Below are 24979 nucleotides of genomic sequence, written 5' to 3'. Positions count from 1 at the left end.
CTTATTCATTTCTAATTTCTTTTGCTAAAAACTTGATCGCTTTTGAAATACACTGTATTCTTATTGTAACCCTATCTTCCATCGGTTAAAAGGCTGATAATTATATTATGTTTAAACTAAGTACATTTTTTTTTCTATAAGCACCACCTTGTCGGAACTCTTATATCTACGCCACTGCAATAACGGCTTATTTTAAAATATATTTTTTAAATAAATTCGTAATAAAATTGAAGTACTAACTACATATATATATATTTTTAATTTTAATTTTATATATTATAAAAATTACTGTACATAGGTACTAACACAATAATTATCAATTGTGATCAGATATAATTACTTTGTCAATCAACTTTAAATGTAATGACACAAAGACCAGATTGACCCTCTTTCAGAGCATGACATCGTGGGTCTATTTGTTTTGATGTGCCAGAAACTGAAGAGTCTAAGGATACACAAAAGAATCTTTGCAATGCGTATATAATTTGATATGTTATTTCCGTGCTGCTTCTGAAAATTTCTTGGCAGAAAACACAATAACTTTTATTGAACCGGAATACGAACTCGTAACAGTTGGTCAATCGATAGAATGTGCAGCAATATTACCTAGCTTCTATTTTTTTTTCTCAGGGTAATCTTCGAAAAATACCCAGATCCTAAGAGGTGGAGGTTTACTAGGTTATTTGGGATTCTTACTCAGTAAAACCTCTGCAATGGGTTATCGACGGGTCTGAGAGGCTACGGGTTCGATTTGACTTCCGCATCCGCTGTCCGCTTTGTTTTTGCGGCTCGCTCCTCATTAGTGATCTCGCCCGCACTCCTTGCTTGGTTGCCTCCTCCTCATTACCTAGCTTCGTAAGACTAACAATACATACAGTGCATAACTGTTGTAGATGTCATTTCTCACACAAACATAAAACAGTTCGCTTCCGCACTCTCTATTAACATACTTTAATCAATTCTTGAAGACAACGTTCTAATAAAAAAGCTCTACGTAGACAGTAAATTATATATTCTCGCATAATAATAATAACACAAGCATATAATAAAATATTTATAAAATAAAAACCCAAACTGGTTCCTTTTGATATTTTACAAAGGTCGTATTTAAGTTGGTTACGGTTGGATCGGTGTCCAATAGTGTTACATACAAGTCTAAAGGATACGAGGTCGGACAAAGACTCTTAGTGTATCTTGTACTCTTGACTTGTGAACACGTTTTTGTTCTGTATTAAGATGCGCCGTATTTACTTAGTCGGCGATATATAATAAAAGAACTATGTATCGTGTCTCCTTTAGTTTTGTGTTTATGGGATTTTTGTGTGTGTGTGGCCAGAATGTAAAGTCACCCTGTCCACAATATTTTGACTATAAAAGTGATAACACAGGATTGCATGGGTTCATTAATTTGCAACCGTTCGGTTTTGTGCCCTCGTTGCTGGTCAGAGCTAATTTCACAATAGCCGCGAGATTGCCGTCAGTAAGTATTATTATATCAGATTTTTTTAAGTGGTTTATGTCAACGCTAATTATGTGTAAATTATACTGCTAAAAATAAATTTCGGTTTTATTTGTTTTTTAAAGGAAAAATAAAAATAATGGCCAATCTCAAGAGAGATTAGCCAACTGCGTAGGACATATTATAGTACACAAGTGTGTGCGCAAAAACAGGTGTACTCTCTAACTCTCATAATCCGATTGGACAGCAATCCGACTCGACCAGACAAGAGTTCAGGTACAGAACCAACGGCTTTACGTGCTTTCCGAGGTACGGGAGTGTACACATTTCCAACTTCCTGACTCGGGGCTACTATTGAGAATTTTCGACAGAAAAACCCAATAACTTTTTATTAACCCGAACTGGGATTTCAACCCAGGACCTTCGGGTCTGCGATCTTACATCTAGCCGCTAGACCAACGAGGCAGTCAAGAATAAAAATAAATAGAAGAATATAAATACTCATTATATTATATATACATAGCATTATCACTTAAGTCGATAAACACATAAATGTTAATACACACTTATAAAGCGCGTGTATTGTTGTTACTTTAAATATATTCAAATATATATATAATATATGTGAATAGATCTACAATGTTATTAAGTTAGTTGATTGTTACTGTAATATGAAGCCATATTTACAAATATTCACTAAATCTACTTTTTTACAACCGTGTATCTAATTTCACTCGTTAAAATGTATGGATTCAATCTTGAAATTAAATTTCAAAACTGTTCAATTGTAACTGTAAATGAAATCTTGACATTTGGTGCTGATGATAAAACAAACTACCAACCCGCATTGGAGCAGCGTGGTGGAATAAGCTCCAAACCTTCTCCTCAAAAAGAGGAGAGGAGGCCTTTAGCCCAGCAGTGGGACATTCACAGGCTGTTACGGATTACGGATTACGGATAAAACAAACTAAGGTTTTTTTTATTATTTATTACTTGCACGAATAACACGATTCCTATTTATCCCTCCAAATAAACCTAAAGATTGTGTTAGAATCGAATTTGCGACTTTTTACATTGCTAGTTAAATCATATTGCGCAATTGACATTTGATATCATTTAAGCATTATGAAATATATTTGTTTTAAGCTGGGTGATTTTATTCCGGGTTTCTCCACACGTCGGGATGAGCACATGTCTCGAGTACTCGACATATATTTATGTATAAATTAATTAACTATAATGATTTAAATAAACAATAATAGAATACGTTCGCAAACAACTTAAATATTACTTACTTTACTTTACTTAAACATTGAAATTTAACGTAATCATGGTTATACTGGTCCACACTTCTGGCGACCCAAGAGCTGGCGCTTATTTAGCCCAAAGGCTGATTCTAGCGGTGCAGAGAGGCAATAGTGCCAGTGTCTTGGGTACAATGCCAAGGACATCTTTTAGGCCGCGAGTTTTTGCTATAAATTTGTAATATGTATTTTGTTTTTTTTTATATTTTAATTTTGTATCTTATAAAATTGTCCATACAAAGTTTACCAATAAAGAATTAACACATAAAAAAAGAACTTGATCATTAAGATACATGAAATACGTAATTATACTTTACTTGATGGCAGAGCTTTGTAAAAGCCCCTCTGGTACCAGCCGCTCATGACGAGGTGCATTGGCGATGTTAGAAACGGTTAATATTTTTTAAAGCGCAAATAGCTACGGGCGATGGTAACCATTTACCAGGTGGCCCGTTTACTGGTCCGCCTACCTATTTTAATAAAAAAATACAATTTACTAAACACACATGATAAACAAATTGTAAAAAACATCGATTAATAATTAATTATGTGTCCCATGACCTGATGTTTCAAAACACAAAACTGCAAACATATACTCGTTAAAAAAAATGTTATGAGTCCCAAGGTCCTGACGAAAAGAAAAGAATGAATAATCTTACACTGACGTCACCTGACGCTCGAAATCTTACGCTGACGTCATCTGACGTTCGAAGTCAAAGCATCTACCGTGTACCGAGGGCTAAAATGTGTACACATCAAAAAGTTAAGTTAAGTGATGCGCTTAAGTACCTACTTGAGCAGTTTCAGCGACTGCACCGACTTTGTTTGTGAGTTACTGTATATAACTGTGCCGTTATGTACGCCTCAGTATCAAAAGATAGCCTACATGCCAAATAACGATATAAGATATTATATAATATAGCTATACTATTAAACAGGAGTGGATTTCCCAAGAGGCCGAATGGGCCCGCCCTAGGGCGCTTCAAAAAGTTGAAGCCCTTATTACAATTGTTATTATTTATATTCCACTAGTTTGCTACTTGTTAACTATGAGATATTAAGAACTGCAGATTCTAGCACAAGGCACAAAGGACAATGTCACAAAACGGTGAAAGAATGATTTATAATTTGGTAGATAAATTAATAGATAAATGTCCTCCAGACCGATTTCGGCCACGGCGGAGAGAGATCTCAAGAGAGATTAGCCAACTACGCAGGAGATATTATAGTGCACAAGTGTGTGCGCAAACACAGGTGCACTATCTAACTCTCATAATCCGATGGAACGGCAATCCGACACGACCGGAAAGAGTTCAGGCGCAGGACCAACTAGCTAATATATACATAATAATGTTTTATTAATTCCCTACATTATACATAAATGAATCGTGTTAGAATTCTTGAATCGCTTTAAATAACCAACTGTACGTTACAGACTTTTAATTTGCTATTATTAAGGTTTTAGAAAAACTTGTATTGCGTGTCAAAATACAATTTGAGTGGTGTATTAAATAAAAAAACCGTGTAAATTACAGATAATCGTAAAGTTTTTCATTTTCGTCCTTCCTTGAAAACAATATTGAAACAAAAAAGCTAATAATTCAAACGATGCCAAATATTTATATTATGTCACTTTTTTGTAACGGAATATAAAAATTGATTTTGACATTTCCCTTATTTATGCTAACACGCGAAATATCTGGTACCTAATCATTGAGTTTTTTCTGTTTTCTTTGCGATAAACGCTTACAAAATTAAAAAATTAAATTTTATTAAAAATACTTGATTAATCTGTGCTAATATTTAAAATGCGAGAGTATTCTTATGATATTTGATTTGATTTGAGAGCTAGTAGTAGTAGTATAATAAGACAAAAAATTAGTGAATTTACATAGTAAAAATTACACGTGGATGGAGTCGCGAGAAGCTGCAGGCTAATATTAAATAAGTACGTAATTTTCTTTTGTAATTGAATTTGAATGAAAAATAAAAATAAAACTGCACAGCTAAAGAAATATGAACTAATTTAAAAAAGGACAAGAATGCTTTATTATACAATGCTATACACACATACACATATACAATGTATTAAATATTTACGTTACACAAAGAGACTGGAATGCGAAAGAACGAGACGCTAGTAGTTTGTCGACTCCTGTTTTTTTAATTCCAGTTTTAACGCAAGTATTGTTTGCTATAAAAACCTTTATACTTATATAAAGGTGGTAGGGCCTTGTGCAAGCTCGTCTGGGTAGGTACCACCCACTCATCAGATATTCTACCGCAAAACAGCAATACTTGATATTGTTGTGTTCCGGTTTGAAGGGTGAGTGAGCCAGTGTAATTACAGGCACAAGGGACATAAAATCTTAGTTCCCAAGGTTGGTGGCGCATTGGATATGTAAGCGATGGTTGACATTTCTTACAATGCCAATGTCTAAGAGCGTTGGTGACCACTTACCATCAGGTGGCCCATATGCTCGTCCGCCTTCCTATTCTATAAAAAAAAAAAAAAAACACTTTTGAATCGTCATGTACGAACACTACCCAATAAAAGGTAAAGCGGTGGTACCGTTTCGGAATGTAGATTCTACCGCGAAGAACAGGCAAGAAAGTCAGTAGTAGTTTTCTTTTCTACCAATTTAAATATATGTGTTAATTAAATGAGATCAAATTTATTATTTGTCATGTCTGAATATTAACGAATGGACACTAACTGCAGGCTTTTTTATCATATCTGACAGAAGGGTTAGCGTGGTTGTTAGATACTTGAATTCACGCCGAAGGTTGTAGGTTCGATTCCCACCTAGGACAGACATTCGTGTGTATGAACATGTCTGTTTGTCCTGAGTCTGGGTGTAATTACCTATATAAGTATGTATTTACAAAAGAAAAGTAGTATATGTAGTATATCAGTTGTCTGGTTTCCATAGTACGAGCTCAGCTTAGTTTGGGATCAGATTTTTTTTTTTTATAGAATAGGAAGGTGGACGAGCATATGGGCCACCTGATGGTAAGTGGTCACCAAACGCTCTTAGACATTGGCATTGTAAGAAATGTCAACCATCGCTTGTAGCCAATGCGCCACCAACCTTGGGAACTAAGATTTTATGTCCCTTGTGCCTGTAATTACACTGGCTCACTCACCCTTCAAACTGGAACACAACAATATCAAGTATTGCTGTTTTGCGGTAGAATATCTGATGAGTGGGTGGTACCTACCCAGACGAGCTTGCACAAAGCCCTACCACCAGATGTAACAGGATGAATAATGTACCAGGATATTATTATCATATATCATAATTTTTCGATGTTTTTTTGACATGAGAATTGAATTGATTGGACAAGTTAAGAATATCCACGGAATCTTATTGTAGAAATGATTGATGATTACCTTTATCTTTAAAGGAAATAACAATAAACAAAATACTCGATACTAATTATAATTAATATGTTCCAGTATAACCAATTAATTACATTTTAATAACGCTATGAACGCTGCAACGCACCTGATTGAAGTTCAATTATATACTTCTGAGGAAAGAGTGATAAATAAACAAGTTAATAATATATCTAAATATATATAATATTATATTTACATTTGTTTATTGGTTTTGTTTTAATTAAATATTAATATTATTTTATTCATACCCCCACCTACCTCATATCCTATCTGTAATTACTTACACCGTTGGTTGCCTGGAAGAGATCGCTATGTATGGTACATTTATTTAGGCAGTATACATGTTTTGTATTTTTCTCTTTGTGCTGTGGTGTACAATAAAGTATAAAGTAAAGTAAAGTATAATAGTGACGTAGGTCTAAGTAGACAAACATTGTGTCACGGAGTTTTCTTTGCATTTGTTAAAGAGCAGAGACACGTAGGTATTCATTTCATATAACTCAATCGATTTACACCTATACATATTCATATAATTTAATAATATTTTATCCAAAATATTCTTAAATTATATGAAGTTTAAGGTACATCAATCTGCCTGATGTTGAAAATAATTTGAAAAGCCTACGTTAGATGCCTAAACCTACGTCCTAAGATTAGCGCGTACATTTAATTACATAACATAGAAAGATGCGGCGTGGAATTTCCATTCATAATAAAATAATTTTATGATTACGAAGAAATACGGACATTATACGAGTAGAATTAACGCTATTTTTTATACATTTTTAACACTTTATAAGTTACTTATTAGAAACGTGCTTATATATGGTCCTACTTAAATACAAAATATTTTGATTTTGTTGTAAATTAAGTATGACGGAATAACAAAAAAGGCATAAAATATCAACTTAGATTTATGTATTCATTATATTCACGACCCACCAACAAAATAGATTTATAGTATTAATTAATTTCAATATTTAAATAACAATAATTCTACTAATATTAAAAGTGCCAAAGTAACTCTGTATGTTATGCTTTCCTGGCTAAAAACAACTGAACCGATTTTGATAAAATTTGATATGAACCAAGCTCGAACCCCAAGAACCTTTGGGTCTATTTTTACATTATACCTCTCTCCGTCTAGCAGGCGGGGAAAGCCGCTGGCGAATACTAGTAATTCTATATATTGAGTATATTATATTCTTACACAAAAATTATTACAAAAACTCCTCTCAGAAATTTATTTCGGAAATATGTATTAGACCATATTTCCTGTTGACAATGATAACATTGGTGATTTCACTTTGTGTGTGTACATAGCTACTCTGGTCGTAGCAATAGAACTCACACTCTAGCAACTTACATTGCACACTTGCACTGTAGCGTTTGGGAAGAAGAGTGGGGCGCGTCATCGTGTTGAGTTATCTATACATATACACGATGATTGCAATAAGAAGGCTTAAAAACGTTATAAGTATATATGTCTGCCTTGTTATTTTATATATACGACCGGAATGTTGAATATTTGACGCAAAAACTGAATATTTAAATCAGGTTGTAAACTTGGAAACCAATTTAGTATTTCTGTATAAATTAGATCGTGGCCGGTATTTAAATAAGGTAACTCATCTTCTATTATTATTAGTCGCAAGTTTTAATGACTGTTAGATGTAAAGTAGCTAAATTCTCGTATATATCCTCTTCTGTGATATTTTACAAATTACTACTAAAAATCTAACATATCCAAAATGGTTTGCTAAATTTAATAAATACTTATGTTCGCTTAGTGGTTAAAACTATGGACTAAACTTATGGATTTGTATGTTTCTATCAAGTTTTTGGAGAAAAGTGTTTTAACAGCTTCTATATCCATTTTTTTTGTTGATAACACCATTTAGAGCTAATCCATAGCTTCTAAACAAAAAAAAAACAATATCGGTTGTCAACCATAGTAAAAGGTACGGCTAGTGAACTGTTATGTCTTTGCCTATTAAGTAATGATACTCACCCGGAATTTTTGTCTTCTTCCCTTAGTCTTATCAACCAATTATAGTGGATAAGAGTAGCTATCTATCGAGTTTCTTGTCGATTCTTCATGGTAAAAACTACAATCCGAAGCGTTAGTTAAGGTATTGCTTTAAATAATATTTGGAAACATTTTATTTAACTCCAAACGCTTAAAATATTGCAACTGAAACAGAATTCCAGATGTATTTCAATGTAATTTTTCATCTCAATCATACATAACTTTGATCTAGAAATATTCTATAATAACTAAACATCAAAACCGACTTGTTTTTCGTTGTATTGTGTTCAATTTACGGCAGTTTATATTGTGACATGCCCTTACCTTTAGGAAGTATTTAGAAGTGTGTTCTTTGTCAGATAACTCGGTGACAATTAAGACGTAAGTAGTATACGATTGAATAAACAAGATAAAAGTTATATAGCAACATAGTATTATTTTTCTTACGTTTCGAGGTCCGTTATTATTGTTTTTGGGAAAATAACAAAAAAATAACCAAGAATAAATACTTCATTAATAAATATAAATGCCATTACATAGTTGAAATACAAAATGTTTTTAAGATAGTGTGGAATGATAAATTTTCACCCAATTTTAACGTTTTTTAATACACAAAATTTATCGGTAATTGGCAATAGTGTTCTACCGCCACCACTACCGCTCGTAGACATCGCCGATGCACCACAAATCTTGGGAGTAGGACGATATTATATCCCTTGTGCCTCAAGTTACACTGGCTCACTCACCCTTCAAAACGGAACACAACGATACTAAGTATTGCTGTTCGTTGGTAGAATACGTGATAGAATATGTGCAAGCCTTTCAGAGTAGGTACAAACCAGTGGGTTGTACCTTGCACATAGCCCTACCTCCAAGTAAACGTTCGCTTTTTTCTATACCCTGATAATAATTTTCGGTCACTGAACTTATTTTTAAAATAAATAAATATGTTTATATATATATATATATATATATGTGATATAGTAATATATATATATATATATATATATATATATATATATATATTACTATATCACAGTCGGTATTCGTTAACGGGTATTTTCAACTTTCTACTTTGGACGTAGAGAAATCGGGTAAAACCCCACTACAGTGGAAGTAATACGTCAGAAAGTAGGTAGATTAGTGGGTTTATAGGCTCTGTTCAGTTCATAAAAAACTAAACTCTAAACGAAATTAGCGACGATAAATCTTTATATATCAATTCCAAGATGGCGACGTCGATATAATATACGAAGATCGCATGACTAAAAGAAGCGGGAAAGCATTAAGTTGTAAATGTTTAAATGGCATTTATAATTCGTCCCGCGCTATGAGGAAAATGTAGTGACTAGCATTGCGGTCGGTCGGTGTATAAAAATCGAAGTTGGTATTAAATTAGGCCGGACAGACAAATCGTTTGTAAAACTAGACATAAGAATAACGATGTACGAAAATGGACATAAATTTTATATTTTTAGGTACACGATGTAGACTCCAAGAAAAGTCACACATATCCGTCACCCGGCAGCCCCAGAGCTATCAGGAAACTAGTATAGCTTCAATATATAGCTGGTACACATATAAGTGACGAAGCTCGGATAAAACTTTACCCACACCTTGCAAAAAATAGTGGGGCGCAACTTCATCTTCGTGCTGTAAACCTTATCTTTAACAGGATCTTATCAAAGATACTATAATAATCCCATAGACAATCGCTAAGCTTATTAAATAATTGGGAATTAACAGTACGTAAATAAGGCCGCATCTACACAAAAAATATTAAAAATTATATATTATATTAATACAAGTAAAATAGGAATTGTTCTTTAATTATATTACTGGAGGCTTAATATTTTTTTACATTTTATTTCAATATAATAAGAAATAAATAAAAAGATATAATTCAATACAAATTTTCAATTTTGTTCTTAGTTTATACCAGGAAAAGTTTTTAAACGTTTCCGAAATGAATAAATATTGATTGAAATTCAAACCTCTGCGGAGTGAATAAGCAATTTAAAATAAACTGTTCATTATATATAGTTCGTATAATATATTTTCCTCAATCGATATATAATAGGTGTATGTACAATGTTGCAAATATGCAACGAATAAAAAAAATATTGCATTTGTCTTGGTTGGAGTGGTGTTTTATGCAACAATATCAACATATCGTATAATTTAGTCTTTATATCGTAATGTATCAAACGCTAACATACCTAATTAATATTTTTAATTCGAAATAAATGACAGCTTTCATCCCGTTTGTTTCTGACAGGCGAATTGACAATATTTCTAATCGAGTTATTAAGATCATGCTTACATTAAAGGCATAATAAAACAATTGCCAAGTAATAATACAAGTATTTTCCTCATTATATTAATCACCCGATGATTAATTTACTATTAAACTTCTTGTTAATGTAAAAAGAAATTAATAGGCGAATTAGTTAGACTGGGTAATTTTGCAGTGATAGCTAGCTACAAAATACGGAGGAACAGAAACGGAAATACCTTCGAATGCTTTAATTACAGCTCTAAAATAGTATAAATGTCCTTAAACAATAATATCATATTAAAATATCCATTTTTATTCATATCGTATAATAAAAATATAAAAACAATAAAAAAATAACTGATACTTCACTATTATTTACAATTTTATTATACAAAAAATTTAATGAATTGCTATTTGATTTATTTGAGCTAGTAGTCAATCAATCAATCAACAGCCAATCGTAGTCCACTGCTGAACATAGGCCTCTCCCAAGGTACGCCAAAGGTCCGGAGTTAGGTAATGATTTTGTTAAATTCAGTCGTGACAGTCCAATAGATAAAATAACGGAGATTGCGGGTTCAATCATTAACTGTTGATAATATACCTCATACTAAGCCATAGGAAACCTGCATATGTTATAATATGAAAGTCTTTTACACGTGTACCAACCCACATTGAAGAAGCGTGGAATAAGTAATGAAATAACTAAAATAAGTTTTAAACCCTAATGAGGAGATAAAGAGAATATAAGGCCAAATGCCGCCTACATGTTTACATTTTATGTATTGAAAAAAATCAAGTAGGTAATAAAAGCCTGTGATTTGTTACGAATGAGGAAAAAGCTTTAAAGGTCTTGCATATTATATTCTTAAATATCATTTAAAATATATGTTCTCTTAATCATACAACCACCTGGAAGGACGTCCATGCGATGGACTGAAAAATAGAAACAACTGTTGGCGGTCCTTTGCATGAATGTACCATGCTCACCACTAATAGGGACATATGGCGAAGGCTCGTGAGGCGAATAACATCTGCGCCGAATAATAAATAATACTTCATGGCGACCAGGACCGCTCTGACAAGAATGTCACGACGAAGAAGAAGAATCATATAACAAAAAAGGCTCTTACCACCATTGACGGTCCTGCTCTTATTGGAATTAGTCGTCATAATGGCAAGGGACTGATGGATATGAACGCTACCAGCGTTGATATACTGGCTCCATCTCATATCAGGGAAACAATGTTAAAGGCCGGAGACACCGCGGAAAAAGCTGACATATTTACAAAACACATACACGCAAATCTGGCTTATTGAGAAATTTTACTTGAGTTTATCATGCCATATTTAATGTCCATTATTGATAAACTTTGGTATATAGATGACTGTACTTGCAGCTTATCATCTATATCTAGACTTGACATATTTACACTAAATCCTGGCGACTCCAATATGAACACGTTTGCAAAGAAAGTAAAAGGCTTCGGCCGCGTTTATTCCGGTGTGAACTATTAAGTGTAACGTTGGGCTCAAATCTACTATGGACTATCTACTAACGTAGTCCCAAAAACCTAAAGTTTTAATTAATACCTATAAAACAGTTTGCAAATTTCGAATAAGTTCAAATTAAAAAGCAAAATAAAACAAAAATATTTAAGATCATAAAGATCATAAAGAATCTCTACAAAAATACGGAAGGACAAAGTTGCGCTTGCGAAAAATCATTTCATTACATGCGACGGTGATGTTAGTTGACTTAAATAAACCACATTATAATTAGCTTAGTATTTATACTTTTTTTAAATACTTAATGATGCAAGCCACGCCACGCCATAGACATAATCACAGAGAAAGAGAGATAGCGCTCTTTTTTTTACAATGCCCCAAATTTATTAAAAACAATTGCAAAAAATAAAAAGGTGGCAAATTTGGAACCCGCACCGGGTGCTAATGACCCATGCTACGCCACTGCATTGATGCTTATGAAAGACATACTTGTTGATGCCTTAGTTGAAAAAAATGATTACAAATGTATTACGTATTAAAATATATATCACCTAAAAACGGGTTTCAGTATACATTTATTTATTTCTTTATGGATATAAGAAACATCATTTGCATATTTACGAAATAAAGCAAAAAATTACGACAATCGTAGTAACATTATAGTTGATAACACTACACTTACAAAATAAATAATTAGTTCGTAAGGTATAGTTAAAAAGTCGATTTAAAAACTACTTAAAAGCTTGCACTTAGTACCTTAACTAGCTTATGTTCAATTAAATTTTTGTTGTAACATAACGATCCAAAAGTGCTTAAATAAGAAAACTACTTGAATAACTTATATATAATATATTGATTTTACTAAACATAAAAAAATAAGAAAGTAGAATATTGTGCTCACACAGCTGTACCCAGAAAGTTGCTGGAGCTGTGAACCATACGATGTAATGTGTGATGTGACGTAAAAGTTCCACATAAATAAACCAAAAGCTGAAACAAAATAAACTCAAAATCAAAGAATTTTTTAAAGTTTCAAATCGTGGAGAGGTCCTTTTATATGGTATAAAATTTGTTTATCTTACACCCAAAACTGCCGATATCAGCGTATAACCGGTCCGAGGCTTTTACCAGGGTAGAGCCGGAATATACTTTGGCTAGTGGTATTATTAGGGCCTTGACCTCTTCAAATATGCATGCTTAAGATATGTCTTTATCCTCTTATGTATAAATAAACACGTTCAAACACGCAACCAAATTTTCATAATATGCCAACAACTTTTATTATTCGATTAAAATTATTGACTTATAGTCAATAATTACAGTAACAGCCTGTGAATGTCCCACTGCTGGGCTAAGGCCTCCTCACCCTTTTTGAGGAGAAGGTTTTTGGAGCTTATTCCACCGCGCTGCTCCAATGCGGGCAATAATTAACAGGCTATTCTGTAAGAACAAACTGGAGACTCACCGCAGTAGTCGGCAGTGAAAAGTCAAAAAGTGATATGCAATATCGATCATAATAATTATAACGGGTTTCTTATAGGCAAGCGTGCTGCATCCTAGACCGTGTCGATGCTTAACATCAGGCAAGTCAACGGTCAAACGCTGGCCTATTAATTATAAAAAAAAATAAAAAAAAAAAAACAAAAAATTCTAGAATACACACATCGAAATTACCATGAGTCGGGTGTCAATTTTTCACGGGTGAGTAATGAAGTGAGTTCTTACAGAATCACACTACTGGCGTCTAGAATGATAGCTTCTTCAATCTACCAACTTTGGACAAAGGACAATCTGGGCTAGGCTGGGCTGGGCTAGTCATTTGATTTTATCAAAAGCTCAACGTAAATACCTATTTAAGTCATATTTGTACCGGTTATATTCTTGTGTTTTTCTAATTATTTATTAGTGTGTGACACATTCGACGTGTCGATTATGAAGTCGTATATCATTTCACAATTTAAATTTTTGTTTTTTGCTAATCTTATACCTCTTCTCTTGGGTTGAGTAACTTGTAAAAACAATGGCTCAGCAAGATGGCGTAGATATTCGAAACTACTGAGGAGGACGGCAGCTGGGATTGTCTCGCGCTGCCGTACGCACTAGCGAGGAGTGCGGGGGGCAAGATTACCTTCGCCCCCTGAGGAGAGGTCCGCTGAGCCACGAGCGGAGCACAGCATGGAAGAGGCCGCGGATGCGCATATCAATACGATCCCGCAGCCTCTCCGATCCATGCTGAGGACGGCCATCGCAGTAGTTTTAGTAAGAATCCCACATAACCCGGTCCTCCCCCCCATGGGATCCGGGTACCTTTCTAAAGGTTTCCACTGCGAGAAAAAAAATAAAAATTGTAAACTAAAAATAATGTAGATAAATATTGGATGTATGAGATATTAAAAGGAAAAATAATATTTTATAAATTAAGTTTTGGTTCTAGTTTTACAAATCCGCATTCTGAAGTTTTAGTGTATCAATTTGCGATTCAGTCCAACCTTATATCATGTTTCTTGACGACATTATGTGTATAAAATATGAATTAACAAATGTTCGTCACGAAACAGGCAAAGCCACAAACTATGTTAATTTATTTTAAGTTATGTTTTTTCTAGTGTTATCCTCAAAAATACCCGGACCTGTGCTATAAATATAATAAACGAATAATTAAAAAACAGTGTTGACTATGGTCATTTATATTTGTTTTTTCTTAATTTTCGGTATAGTATAATTATAATTATCTTTTTTACCAATACATACATGAATAAAAAAAAACTAAATAGGGATTATTTTTCGCGTAGCTTAACTGTTTATGCCGTTTAAATGTTTGCATCAGTATGCAAAACATATAATAAGAGAATAATGATTACGGCAAACCTAGTATTTTCCTCGACGGGGCGGTCCCGCTGTAAACCCGATAGATAACGTTAGACTCGCAAACGTGACGTATCAGATAAATTATTGCTTACTTATATTGATTTACTTTATGGGATGTTGCAAAATAGGAACTAAGTTTGCTTATATTATACCTATTTAATAAAAGAGTTCAATCAATTTATTTGATCGAGGGTTTTTTAAAATATGTATATAGTATGGAAGACGATTACGGCCAGATGCCAGCCTGACATCAACCCTCCATGGAATTGCTTTTATTGGTGGAGTGGTTCCTTACTACCGTACTGTTTGTTGTTAGGTATATGTTAAATCGTTAAAAAGTAATAAATTGTCTATGGTTTCATCTTAATAGCATTGGTTAGCTAGTATTGACGGTTCGCCAGAAGGCTACGTGTGAATATTTATGCCAGATACCTCTGTCAGAATTAATATGTAAATAGTTAATTAATATTTGAATAAGACTAAAGACTTGTAGTGATAATAATTTGTTAAGGCTGTTACGTGGGCGATTAATATAATACGTAACAACGGCTCATTATAAAAAATACAATTAGTTTAGCTTAAAGATGGTATATTGTACAATATAATTGACACAATTGTGATTCTGTATTTATTATCTGTAAAATATGTGTAATGTTTTTAATTTACAGTAAAGCAAACAATTGGACAAACAACCGATTGTATCTAAATTTATTTATTTATTTTAATATTTTATTTTGGACAACCACCAGTAGATACATTAGATAGACAGTTAAATAGGGGTTGAAAAGGTTTTTTGATAAATGTCCTACTAATTATAGGTTATCACATCATTCGTAAAAGCATCACATTATAAATAGTCATTAATTATTATATATCTTCTTTACTACAATAATACAATTCACATAAAAATTGCCACATTTTTTCTATTTTACATACACAATGCGCCGCTAATCATAAAAAAAGCAATTACAATTACTCATTTAACAGCTCATGTCTAAGGTCTCCGTCCTCCTTTTGGGAACGTTTTGAGGTTTCAACGCGGATTGGTGGCAGACTAAATTATGAGTGGATGAGATCTAACCAGATGAGCTCGCGTGCACAATAAACGCTACTCATTATATGAGTAATAGAAAAACTGCGAAGTCTCAGAGACTAAGCAAACAATAAAGGATTAGTAATAACGTCCATTAAATATATGGTATTAGAAAACATAATTGTTAATACAATTGACACAATGTTTTATTCTTTTTTTATGCCAGAGCTATTTTATTCTTGTTTACTATGTCTTTAAGGAATTTTATTTTTTGAGGAATAATGTCTAGCAGTTCATCCATGGCAACTTACCGTTTCACTCAACATCCGAGTCAAGGCGTATTATTTAACTTTATGAATACCTTTAGTGTATGTTTTTTTTATTGGTATCTTTTTTTTTTAACTTGTTTATTATTATTTATAATAACTAGTTTTATTAATATAAGTTTTACATAATGTATGTGTATATATATAATATGTATGTTGTTATCTATTGCATGAATATGATGAAATACTTAAACGGCTTTTGCGGCAACCACGAGGTGAGATGAGAGGCTCTAAACACCTTTTCCAGAATATAATCAAGCATTTTTTTCCGGAATGTTAGAGGCAGTAGGGGGTACCCTTGGCAGATGTTAGGTATGATAAAAGTAGCCTACGTTCTTCCTTGGGCTTTAAACATACTCTATACCAAAATTTATCAAAAGCGGTTCAGTGGTTTACCCGTGAAAATGTAAAAGACAGACGAGTTAGTTTTACATTTATAATATTAGTATACAAATTTCTTGCGTTTTACAGACATACGCGGGTAATTTACATCCGATAGGCTCCGAGCTCTACCTACTTCAAGAATTTAATCGAGGGGTGCCCTTGCAGTACAGAGTTAATTTCCCCGTCATTTCTCCCGTGCCAAAGCTGACAGCACTCACAGTAAATGACAATGTATTATGTTACGGAACTGGAGGTAAGACAACCATAACAAAATATTATGCTAACATTAAATCTCTATGGTAAATATTCTCCCAAAGCTCAACCACAGTTCCACTATTGTTGTTGGATACATGTGGCAAAATTTCATTCAACACGTGCAGATTTCCTCGCGATCTTTCACCACTGAGGACAAGACACATTATAAATTCAATCTTAGAACGATGATTAAAATGCAGTTATATAGGCTTGAACTCGAACCCATCGCATAGATGTAGTACCATATTTCTATCCGTAAGCAAAACGAATCGTTTTTTAAATAATATGATGTAAATCTATCTATCTGAGGTCAAATATTTGTATTATTTTAGTATCGATAATCACGTGTAACCTTAACACATTGTTATTTGTGTATGATTGGTTTAACAAGCCTATATTTTATTAGTTTTTTTTTTTTTCAAAAAATAATCGGTTACAATTATCCTGACATCATTTGTTGCTTTATGTAATGATTACCGGACAGAGGTCAGGCACAGGACCAACGACTTTACGTGGTTACCGAGGAACGGGACTATAACCAGTGCTAACTTCAAGCTCCGGGCAGCTCCCAATAACATTTATTTCCAGATCAACAATATTTTTTTATTATCTGTACCTGGTATTTGATACAAGGTCCGCAGAATTTGTAGCCTTTTAAGCATTATAAGTCAACTTGAGTCATTAAAAAATAGTTAATTATAGGTTTTTTCAACAGATGTTCCAGGAGAAGCAGCTTACGTCACAACGATAAGTCTCCAGCACATGTTGTTCTTTAAATCGGGAACGGATGGACTGTACGCTGTGATTAATACTCCTAGTCAAGCCCCATCTTATGAAATAGAGCCTGAGCAACAGACACCACCACAGACAATTAATAATAGACCACAAACAAATTTTAATATCAACAATAATCAAGTCGAAGGGCAACGAGGGGATGAGGGTGAGTTTTTAAAATGTTATATATTAAAATTTAAATAAATCTTGGCCAGTTGCTTGCTTTCATCTAATTTATTTGGGAACTGCATGTATTTGAAAGAATAGTTATAAAAATATTAACCTTCTTTTGGACCGTGAATCGGTCTCGTATCGACCTCGATCTCGACCGTTAACTCGATAATTAAGCACCACAAGCACTCCTAAAAAACGTGTGATAGTAACGTGCTTGATCAATGGATGAACTTAATAAAAAATCCTTAGTATACTATATACTAATACCCGTTTACAGATGATAAAAAAATTTAATTCGTAATACATTTGTAATCAGGTTTTCATATAAGACATTAGCAAGTATGTTTCTCATAAGCGTTAACGGTCTTTGTATTTATTATTAAGTAAATAAATATGGTTAAGTATCGTATCTATATCTATCGACTACATATTTTAGCAGCTCCAAAGAGACCCGGGGAAAGACCTGGTGCGACGACAACGCAAAGACCAATAAGACCGACCACTAGAAAAACCTGGCCAGTAAAACCATCTGGGTAAGAATATTACATAATTTACAAGCATACAGGGTTATTATTAAATGTATAGCCAAAGTCGCAGAAAAGTGCATGCACGATAACAATAAGATTATTACATTATAGTTCCTGTATATTATTGTTACTATTGGGTTATAAAAGTAGAATTAAGTATGAAGCAATGGTATACATGATAACTGTATCATTTTAAGCGGTATTCAAAAATTTTTAAACGAGTATGCATCTGTACTAATCAAAGATATTAAGATGAGACCATAGACAATTTACTACTTTTTAATCATTTGCCATATTACTAACAAAATCTTGAATTTTTGTGATATAAGCGGTGCGACATATAATGTAATGAGGACTACTTGTGAGCAGCCTAATAAACAAGCCAACAATAATTGAATTGAACGCAGATAATCAATGTAGTCGGAATAAGAAGTTGTAATTGTACTCATTCAAAAGATTTTTGATAAAATAACATTGCAATTAAAATCATCACCATCAGATGTGGCTAAATTATAAAAGGATAACGTTTTCATATGTACTTTTTAAAACCGGAAACAAAAGCGGTCCAAGTAATTATAAGCCCGTTTCGATACTTCCGTCCTTGAGAAAAATATTTGTAAAAATATTTTGAATTAACGTAATCTGAACTGTGAACAATATGGTTTCACAAAAGATCAATACCCATCAACGTGGGAACAGCGCTGTTTAGGCATTTATATGATGTAAGACATCGCAGAATGCTTTTTGGATATTCAGCGATTACAAAATCAAAATATGTTTTACTCAAATAGACTTTAACAAGTACTTATGAATCGTCAGTGCCTGATCACCGGGTCGGAATGTGGATTTACCTAAAGCATTCGATTGTGTGGCACACGAAACGCTTTTACATAAATTTAAACATTACAGCATTAAAAAAATGCTTGATGATTATCTTATTGTTTCACACTTGAGTCAAAGAACTCAACAAGATTTCTTAAATAATTATTCAATTGTGCTTAATTACCTATGTAACCTGATTGTCGAAAAAAAGTAATTATTGAGTTTCTTGCCGGTTCTTATCGATAGGACATTCTCAAGCAATAATAATTTTACTCGCAATAGCCTAATTGAATAAAGTATATTTTGATTTAATCCTTCAACAAAATGCAGATTTTTTTTTTTTTTTATAGAATAGGAAGGCGGACGAGCATATGGGCCACCTGATGGTAAGTGGTCACCAACGCTCTTAGACATTGGCATTGTAAGAAATGTCAACCATCGCTTACATATCCAATGCGCCACCAACCTTGGGAACTAAGATTTTATGTCCCTTGTGCCTGTAATTACACTGGCTCACTCACCCTTCAAACCGGAACACAACAATATTAAGTACTGCTGTTTTGCGGTAGAATATCTGATGAGTGGGTGGTACCTACCCAGACGAGCTTGCACAAAGCCCTACCACCAGTAAAATATAATAAATGTGCGGTTAATAACAAAAACGTAAAACGGTTCATTAAATTCGCCCTTACGTGACATCCTACTTCCTGTGAAGCTAGAATAGCTTGAACAAATTCAAAACTCACCGCAAACAACTGTCGTGAAATGTCAGAAAGTGAAATGCGACATTGACCATAATAATTATAATATTAATACAATACACGCATCAAAATAGTATACCAAAATAGGAAGGATGATATAAATATAGTTAATTCAAAGCAAAGACAATTTTAAAACAATACAAAACCGGTATCATAACTTTGTATACCCATATAAAATGTACAGATTTAAAGAAATCATTTAAAAACAGCTCAGTAAAGTAATTAACGAAGGTTGCCAAGCGAAGCTATGCACCGACAATAAACAGACACAATTGCGCATAATGTTTGCGTTGAATTTATAATTTAATTGTAAAAAGTAGTCATTCTACTGCCAAATATCAATACGAGGTATATAATGTGTTCCGGTTTCGAGATTGAATGAGCTAGCGTAATTACCGGCAGAAAGACGACTCATTGACTACTTGAGGAAGGCCAACATAAAAAAAAGATATTAATTATATATATTTTTCTTACAGAGCAGGACAAAACTCTCAACAACCTGGTGGAACATTAAATGCTTTAGAATGCGGAATTAACGGAGGAGCTCACGATCATATACCATTAGTTTATAATGGATTCAGCTATGATAGAGGGGAATGGCCTTGGCTGGTTGCGCTTTATAAACGAAAATTTAGCAGTTTAAGTTATATCTGCGCAGGGACATTAGTATCTGAAAAACACGTGGTCTCAGGTCAGTGAAACCGATAATTACATCATATATTTATTTTTATTTTTACTATGAAGTGAAAGTTAAGTGACTGAGTTTATACCCACAATCTTTGATTAAGCCTTGACTCTTTAAACCTGGCCATTTGGGCTCCCTGACTAGAGTGACGATGTGGTTCATATATTTTTAGTGTAATTAAATATATATTTCTTCAACAGCGGCTCACTGCATGCAGCGGAAGAGCTCTTACACTTCCATAAAGAACATAGTCGTGAAAGCAGGTGTTTATAATTTAGAGGACTGGAGCGATGACATTACCGTCACAAGGACTCTGACTGCTGCTGCGATACATGACGCGTATAATGCGTCCTCTCTTGCAAGTAAGGTGACTTACATATCATGCTACTACTGCAATTTGCTCGTAGTAAAAGCCTGTAAAATCTCGCGCTGTGCAAATGCTTACGTTCCTATTGAGGATAAAGCTTGGAATTATTCAACCAATATTCTCCAATGCCGGTTGGTGAATGTGGCAGATTTTCATCCGACACAGACAAGTTTACTTACAATGTTTGATTTCATGGTCATGAGCCCGAAATGTTTATAATGCAAATGAAGCATCTGGACCGACATTTTTATCTTTGACAATTTAACAGTCTCATATTTAACATCCTCGTACTATATAGCGTGTGTCCGTCCTTGACTGCCTCGTTGGTCTAGTGGCTTGATGCAAGGCCGCAGACCTGGAGGTCCTGGGTTCAATTCCCAGGTCGGGCCAGTAAAAAGTTATTGAGTTTTTCTGTCAGAAAATTTTCAGTAGCAGCCTGGAGTTTGGAAGTTGGAAGTGTATACACTCCTGTGCCTCTGAAAGCACGTAAAACCGTCGGTCCTGCGCTTGAACTCTTTCCAGTCGTGTCGGATCGCCGTCCCATCGGATTATGAGAGTTAGGGAATTGAGAGTGCATCTATGTTTGCTACACACTTGTGCGCTATAATATCTCCTGTGCAGTTAGCTAATCTCTCTTGAGATTGGCCGCCGTGGCCGAAATCGGTCTGGAGGACATTATGTCCGTCCTGGAATATTTCTATATGTGATAACTTTATTAGTCCAATTTTTATATTATTAACAAGCGATGTAGTTTATTTTTGTTTTAATGGTGCTTTTGCTAATTTTTTTTTTGGTAGTACTGTTTTTATTTACTTAATGGATAATCCCATCGTTTCCAGATGATATCCTGGTGATGACGCTTGATAAGAATATTCCCCTGAGTAATTTCATTAAGCCAGCTTGTCTTTGGAGCGGCAGCACAGATCTCAATCGAATTGTCGGACAATCGGGTGTTGTAAGTAACTTGCATTATTATTTCTTCAATTATTCATTCATCATTACGAGTACATAATTAACAAGAGTAACAGATTGTGTGGATTCATAAGCAGGTGCACTAAAAGTTTTAAAAGGCCTAAAACTACTATACATCTTTACTGTTCCATAGTTCGCAGTATTTTAGAATATAACTCGGTTATATGGTCACCTAACTATGCCACTCACTGTGAAAAGATAGAAGCCGTACAGAAAAGGTTTTTACGATTGCTCAGTTTTCGCTATCAGTACGGACGTAAACTCGAATGCTACAATGACAGGCTTAGTCATTTTAAATTGCAAACACTAGAAATGCGTCGTGACTGCAATAACTTAGTATATTTGCATAAAATAATACACGGTGTTATTGATTCACCCTTGCTTTTAAGATCCATCAACATAAACACTAACTTTAAATACCGACACCCTAGAATATTTACCCTGGACGCATACAATAACAACATATCATATCATAATCCTATCGGTCGTATGTGTCGCGCATATAACAAAATTTTTCTCGAAAAAGACACGAATGATGGTATTGACATTTTCAACAATAACCTAAATCTATTTAGAAAACAATTGGTTTCAATATTTTCAATTAACAACTAATAATAGTGATTAAATCTATTTTCTTATTCATTATTTAGTTCCTCATTTCAACATTTCATAATTTCGTTTTATTTTTCATTGTCATAACTTGTTCATATTTTTCTGTATAATTTTTTCTTTTCATTTATTGTAAACGTTTTTTGTAAAGTGTACAATGTATTCTCAAGTGCTGATGTTATTCGATTTTTATAAGTGAAATATTTCGTCTACAATCTGTGTTCACATAGTTGTTGGGTTATAACTTAGCTTGCTTATAATGTTTACTTATATATTAAATGTGTCTTTAGTTATAATCTGTTTTGTGGACCATAAATAAATAAATAAATAAATAAATAAATGAACGCTTACTCTATCTAATAGAGCAGCGCCGGCTCTGAGGCAGGAGAGAGGAGCGATCGCTCTAGGCGCCAAGTAGCATGGCAAGAAAATATCAGAAGCAATTTTCATAGAGTTCATAAGCGTTGTTTGTTGTTTTTCATTAACGTGATTATTTTTATTAAAAAGACATTAAATGAAATGCAATTTATGTGAAGTGCTTTTACATGGCAACCATTGGGCTGTAAGACAATCTCGCTCTACCCTGATCAAAGGCAAAAGCTGGCGCTGAATAAGAGTAATTTCTTGTTCTAATACGAACAACAAGAACAGTAAAACAATATGTATATCGTAATAATAAAATTATGACCTAGCTTAATTTTTTTAGTGCTATGCTTTTTAGATGTGATTTGATAGTATGTGTATCAATATTTTAGAATTAATTGAAATGAAAAAAGTCAACACTTTTTTAAGTATATAACAGCTTAAGACAAAAAAATAGACTTAGTTATATATATCTGTCTAATTGTCTGTGTATATTTATTTAATAAAAAAGTGAAGTGAATACAACATTCTAATACCATTTTTTTTAGGTAGCAGGATGGGGTGCGAACGAGATGGGCCCGGGAGGCAAAGGCGAGCCGCGCATGGTGCGGATGCCTATAGTCAGCACCGCTACGTGTAGAGCGAGCAAGCCCGAGTTCCACAAACTAACGTCGTCTAAGACCCTATGCGCGGGTGTGTAATATCATCAACATATTAATAAAAATATGTGACAGCATTTATCTAGAATAACTTAATTTTTCCATTAAGAAAACCTAAAGCATTTCTTTTAAAGAAACATCATCAAGTTTTAAAGCTTTTGACTTACTTTTTCTCATGTACTATGAGGCCGCTAGGCGACGCAGAGTAGTCAAGTGAAGTAGTTTTGTTTGAAAAAAGATATATTAATCAAGAACGGTTAATAGTGCATAATATAGAACAGTCTCCTACTTTGTCTTCGATTGGAATAGGCTATATAGGTTTCGACCATGTGGAGACAGACTATATTTTTAATATAGTATTTTTTTTTGTTATAAACAGCAATTATGGCTAATGTAATATTTTTATATGCCTTAAATCTATTGTTTTAATTACAGGAGATCACAGTGGCTCCGGTCCGTGTTTAGGTGACTCTGGAGGTGGTCTCTACATCCTAGACAATGGCCGATGGAGACTTCGGGGCGTAGTTTCCCTGTCGCTGTGGACAGAAAACGGTGAAAGCACCTGTAATCTCGAAGATTACGTCGTATTCACAGACACCGCACAATATTTACCATGGATTACTGATGTTATGACTAATACCATCAATTAATTATAGAAAAATAGATTTAATAAAATTTCAAATACTATTTATGTAACTGTATTGTTTATTTACCTTACCAATATACGCCGCTTATTCGCCTATTCATTATACAATATTCAAAGTGATCAACTGATAAGTTTCCAAAACGGATGTAACATTTAAATACATTTTACGGATTTTTAAAATGATCATATAGCAGCAAAAATTTTATTTGAACTGATATCATTCAATACTTACCTTTTACTTTATGAAATATACTTATATACTTTAAAATTTCTTTTAACAAATAAATTTAAAAAAACATTAGTTTTTAATTTGTTCAATGTAATAATTTGGAATAAAGCGTATAAATACAAAATTGTAATACATATTATTCCTTTGAAATATTCATATTTTCTTCATTTAGGAACTAATACAATCCAGATTAAATTATTTTGTGTAATACCTATAACTGAATTTAAATTACTTTCTATCCTTAACCAAGAGTTGTAAATTAGATCCAAAGAACTATGGATGATGGCGATATTCCTTGAAGTTTTAGTCGCTATTAGCTCATAGGTGGATTAAAAAATCAGTACCAGTACAATATGATAAGCTACTTTTCAATCATACTTTTAAAACAACCTTAACTACCTACATAGATTAGCATTTTAAAAAATACATAATAACCATTAATGAAAAATTTACCTTAGATGTATATTCAACATTTTATCGAGCCGCTAATTATATTTTCAACTATATATTTACCCTCGTTTATACCATAAACTGATCCATCCA

General features: G+C 33.5%; 1 protein-coding gene across 2 annotated transcripts; it reads left to right on the top strand.

Annotated features, from left to right (window-relative positions):
* Positions 1-1157: 1157 nt before the first annotated feature.
* Positions 1158-24252, top strand: LOC126775438 (serine protease gd-like). 2 transcript variants are annotated; one of them, XM_050497392.1, is made up of 9 exons: positions 1158-1480; positions 16681-16846; positions 17564-17788; positions 18236-18329; positions 20383-20597; positions 20792-20953; positions 21798-21913; positions 23451-23595; positions 23997-24252. In XM_050497392.1, the coding sequence occupies exons 1-9, from the start codon at positions 1280-1282 to the stop codon at positions 24209-24211; spliced, it is 1539 nt and encodes a 512-aa protein (XP_050353349.1). In that variant the 5' UTR covers positions 1158-1279; the 3' UTR covers positions 24212-24252. The 2 variants fall into 2 exon arrangements, with proteins under 2 accessions (XP_050353349.1, XP_050353348.1); XM_050497391.1 differs by having other exon boundaries at positions 18233-18329.
* The last annotated feature ends 727 nt before the right edge of the window (positions 24253-24979 follow it).

The sequence above is a fragment of the Nymphalis io genome, chromosome 18 (genome assembly GCF_905147045.1).
Source record: "Nymphalis io chromosome 18, ilAglIoxx1.1, whole genome shotgun sequence".
Taxonomy (NCBI): Eukaryota; Metazoa; Arthropoda; class Insecta; order Lepidoptera; family Nymphalidae; genus Nymphalis; species Nymphalis io.
This window is presented reverse-complemented; position numbering and strand designations above follow the sequence as displayed.

Coding starts and splice junctions, on each gene's coding strand:
- LOC126775438 (XM_050497391.1), top strand. CDS start 1,280: ATGTATCGTGTCTCCTTTAGTTTTGTGTTTATGGGATTTTTGTGTGTG. Junction 1,481..16,680: donor TAGCCGCGAGATTGCCGTCA/GTAAGTATTATT, acceptor TGCGTTTTACAG/ACATACGCGGGTAATTTACA. Junction 21,914..23,450: donor TTGTCGGACAATCGGGTGTT/GTAAGTAACTTG, acceptor CATTTTTTTTAG/GTAGCAGGATGGGGTGCGAA.